Genomic DNA, 4,530 nt, shown 5'->3' with positions numbered 1-4,530 from the left:
TGAAGAAGGCTGAGCACCAAAGAATTGATGCTTTTGAACTGTGGTGTTGGAGAAGACTCTTGAGAGTCCCTTGGACTGCAAGGAGATCCAACCAGTCCATTCTGAAGGAGATCAGCCCTGGGATTTCTTTGGAAGAAATGATGCTGAAGCTGAAACTCCAGTACTTTGGCCACCTCATGGGAAGAGTTGACTCACTGGAAAAGACTCTGATGCTAGGAGGGATTGGGGGCAAGAGGAGAAGGGGACGATAGAGGATGAGATGGCTGGATGGCATCACTGACTCGATGGACGTGAGTCTGAGTGAACTCCGGGAGTTGGTGATGGACAGGGAGGCCTGGTGTGCTGGGATTCATGGGGTCGCAAAGAGTCGGACACGACTGAGCGACTGATCTGATCTGATCTGATCTGTGATGTCCCCGTTCTTTCTGTGTGTAGCTTACAACCTTTACTTTTAAAGGAGAACATCTGTGGTTTGTGGTCCTATACAGTTGTCCATTGGTATCCATGGAGGATTAGTTCCAGGACCACACTCGGAGAAAGCTTGAGTCCCTTAACTAAAATGGAGTTTGTATTTGCCCTTAACCCATGCACATCCTTCCATATACTTTAAATCATCTCTAGAGTACTTAAAAAACTCAATACAATAAAATGCTATGTAAATAGTTGTAAATACAATGTAAATGCTATGGAAGTAGTTGCTGCTGTTATCAGTTGCTCAGTCGTTGGGACCCCATGGACTGCAGCATGCCAGGCTTCCCTGTCCTTCACCATCTCCCAGAGTTTACTCAAACTCATGTCCACTGAATCCGTGATGTCATCCAACCATCTCATCCTCTGTCGTCCCTTTCTCCTCCTGCCTTCAATCTTTCCTAGCATCAGAGTCTTTTCTAAGGAGTCAGCTCTTCGCATCAGATGGTCAAAATATTGGAGCTTCAGCATCAGTCCTTCCAATGAATATTCAGGATTGATTGCCTTTAGAATATCAATGACTGTTTTGATCTTGCAGTCTAAGGGACTCTCAAGAGTCTTCTCCAACACCACAGTTCAAAAGCATCAATTCTTCGGCATTCAGTCTTCTTTATGGCCCAAGTCTCACATCCATATGTGACTGCTGGAAAAACCGTAGCTTTGACTATACGGACCTTTGTTGGCAAAGTAATGTCTCTACTTTTTAATATGCTGCCTAGGTTTTTCATTCCTTTCTTCCAAGGAAGTAGTTTCTGGTGTGAGGTAAATTGGTTTTGCTTTTCAAATTTTCTGGAATTTTTTTTCCAAATATTTTCTACTCTTCATTGGTTAAATCCGTGAATGTGGAACCCATGAATGTGAAGAGCTGACTGTACTTGTAGGATATTTCTGTAAGTTGTTCCACTTCGAGGTACAATTGACCCTTAACACAAGGGTTGGGGTACTGACCTTCCACACAGCCAGAACTCCTCATGTAATTTATAGTTGACCCTCTAAATTTTTTGTTCCACTTTATCCTGTTCTGCACTGTGAGTTCAATCCACCACAGATTGTGTAGTGCTATATTATTTATTGAAAAATATCTATGTATAAGTGAATCTACACAGTTCAAACCCATGTTGTTAAAGAGTCAACTGTAATTGGTTAAAGAAAGAAATCCATGAGATTGCTGAGGGCTGCTGGTAAGAAAACTTGTATTCTTCTTTAACTGCTCTTTACTCACTAGCAAGGAAACAAATCATGCTTCAGTTTCCTCATTTGTAAAATGATGCCAATTTCACTATTAAATTTGTCTGATGTAAAGGTCAAACACTTATGTATACTATAATAAATGGTAAGAAAATGTTAATTATCAATTTGAATAATCTTGCTAAGCAATTCTAGATTTCATTAAAATAATTGGATTATCTACTAAATTCTGACTGTTCTAAAATGGCATCAAAAGTTCTAAGAATTTTAACAATATCAATTTAAGTTGAAATACCTTAAATTAAAAACTTACTTAAAAAAAAGAGAGAGAGAACTGATAACCCGTATTGCAAATGATTCTCTTAATGTGTTTCTAAGATTTTGACATAGAGGGCACCAGAAGAATTTTTTAACCTTATCTTTGGCTCTATGGCTCCCTCTACTTACTTGGTGGCCATTAATATTTACAATGTATGTCAAAGTGCTTTGAAAACATAAAATAATTCCAAGATGTTATATTATGTAACGATGACATTAACAGTGCTATGATTACAAATAAGTCCTTCAGTTCTGAAAAGAACATTTTAAATCTAGTGTGTAAGCTACCCACAGTAGAGAGACATCTTCAGGATAAAGACTGGGACCAGCATGGAGTATTATGACAATTACAATAGGTTCGTTTTATTATTTACTTACAATTAAAAATAAAATCTTAGCCAAATAGACTTAATTTCTTAATTTAATTTTTTTTGGGGGGAGGTTGTGCTTGCAGCTTGCGGGATCTTAGTTCCCCAACCAGGTGAATTTATGCCCTTGGCAATGAACGAGCAGAGTCCTAGCCACCGGACCGACAGGGAATTCCCTGGCTAAGCTTTTACAGAATAACGTTTAAATGACTAGAAAATTAACAGAATAATATTAAGAGCAGTAAAATATCTAAAAATAAACAATTGCTCAGCTACGTTATACTGAGAAGAGAATTTAAAAATCTCATGTTGAAGTGTTTTAATTTTTTATGTTTACTTTGCATATAGTAAGTAATCAATCTTTATTGAATAATTTTGTGTCTCCTAAGGAGACTATATGTTATCAGAATGGCCTAAATAGTGTACTGTAACTCTTACTAAACTCTTTTTTAAAACAAGGGTTAGGGGGATTATATGCCTGACAATTACCCAGGATATTTGACAACCCCCATCCCCTCTACCTCAGATCATGGACTCAGACACTCTGAGAGCAGCCATAGTGAACATGCATACTAAACAAGCACCCCCAGCTGGTTGTTATATCTTGAAATATTTGAGAACTATTACATAAATTGTAGTCAGCCTTAACAAAATCAAAGCAAAATAACAATTTAAATGTTATCACCTGCCCCAGTCGGTTTGGGTGATGGATAGGGAAGCCTGGCATGCTGCAGTCCATGGAGGTTGCAAAGAGTTGGACACGACTGAGCGACTGAACTTAACTGACTTGCCCTAGAATAGTTTTGTCAATTTTGATAGAAATCAGGGAGAAAAAAAGAGATAAACTTAGAAGAGAGACAAAAGTCAAAAGAAAAGCCAAAGAGATTAAATATAGAAATACACTCACCTATTTCAGGAGTTTTATGAAAAAAGGGTGAACTCCAGGGCTGCCAGTACTTTTTACCTGTTTCTTGACATCTCACTTGAAATACATACATAGCATTTGGCTGCAAGTAGAATTCTGACTGTTGCTCGTATGTAAAATTGGTATCAAATTCTTTAACCTAAAATAGATGAATAACCATAGTGAAGTACCATAAAGAAATAATGCAGTAGGCTTTTAAAACAAACAATTATTAGCGGAAACATATGGGGCACATATTATGTTCCAGACCCTTCTCAACCCTGGGAAAACAGAAATATAATACTTTGTATAAAAGATAGTCATAAATAATCAAATACATGTTATTTAACCTTAAAAGTCAAATACACATTGCTTAATGTTTGACAACTCTCTCAAGCTTTTAAATCTCAGGAAATTCCAACATGTAATATACTCTTAATTTTGACCTGGCTGATTTTAATAGGATAGGAGGAGGGGAGACCTGATAGCTACTGTTTGAATTCAGTCCTTCTTCCTGCCCCCATCTGTCTGTCCCTGTCTCTCTGCAGTTGGGTATTTAGATCAATAATTCTTTCTGAACGGTGAAATAATTTCACTTGCTAATGATGACTTATAGAAAAAAATTACCTACAAACTAAGCTGTTAAATTGGTGCTTATTGCAGATCTATGCATTCTATAAGGATATATATGAAAACAAAACAAAACATTTAAGATTGTTGAACTGTGAAAATCCAATGGAAGGTAAGCAAAAAACAATAGCTGGGGGATTAATTTAAAAGTCATGATTCTGGGGCACTACAACCTGCCATAAAATATAATGAAAAAGGATCCCCAGACGAGCTGGTTCAGAAGGGAGAGAGAAACCAAGGTACTTACACAGCACATTAGTGTGCTGTAATAAGTGGATCTACAGAAAAAAAGTGAGGCACAATTGAAAGGTAAACATAAAAAAATTCTAGAAAAGCATTTATTTATTAACAGCAACTGGAAGAAAGCAGTGACCATAAAAGAGAAAGTTAAAACTATCACGATTAAAACACAAACACATACACACACACACACACAAAACAGGGTATTCACATCATTTAGAGATTCTTCTGTTAAAACTCACTCTTAATATGTCTTAAAACTTGCAATACATTTAAATTGTAAAAATTATATAAAGGTCTGTTTTGGGACATGTTCCCTGAAAGATATCGTTCAGAGTTTCCATAAGCCACATTTTTACCCATGGCTCCTGAAATTTTCTGCTGTTTTATTTTATTTTATTTTTTTTGCATTAC

At 36.7% G+C, this 4,530-nt stretch overlaps 1 protein-coding gene across 3 annotated transcripts in view; it reads right to left on the bottom strand.

Moving 5' to 3' along the window:
* Positions 1–4,530, bottom strand: part of IL23R (interleukin 23 receptor) — a 79,076-nt gene that overhangs the window by 26,105 nt on the left and 48,441 nt on the right. For all 3 annotated transcript variants that reach the window (XM_010850293.1, XM_010850294.1, XM_010850295.1), the window contains one exon: positions 3,250–3,406. In XM_010850293.1, coding sequence (XP_010848595.1) covers positions 3,250–3,406 — 157 coding nt within the window. The remainder of the gene's footprint in view (positions 1–3,249; positions 3,407–4,530) is intronic.

The sequence above is a fragment of the Bison bison genome, unplaced genomic scaffold, assembly GCF_000754665.1.
Source record: "Bison bison bison isolate TAMUID 2011002044 unplaced genomic scaffold, Bison_UMD1.0 scf7180017864290, whole genome shotgun sequence".
Lineage (NCBI taxonomy): Eukaryota > Metazoa > Chordata > Mammalia > Artiodactyla > Bovidae > Bison > Bison bison.
This window is presented reverse-complemented; position numbering and strand designations above follow the sequence as displayed.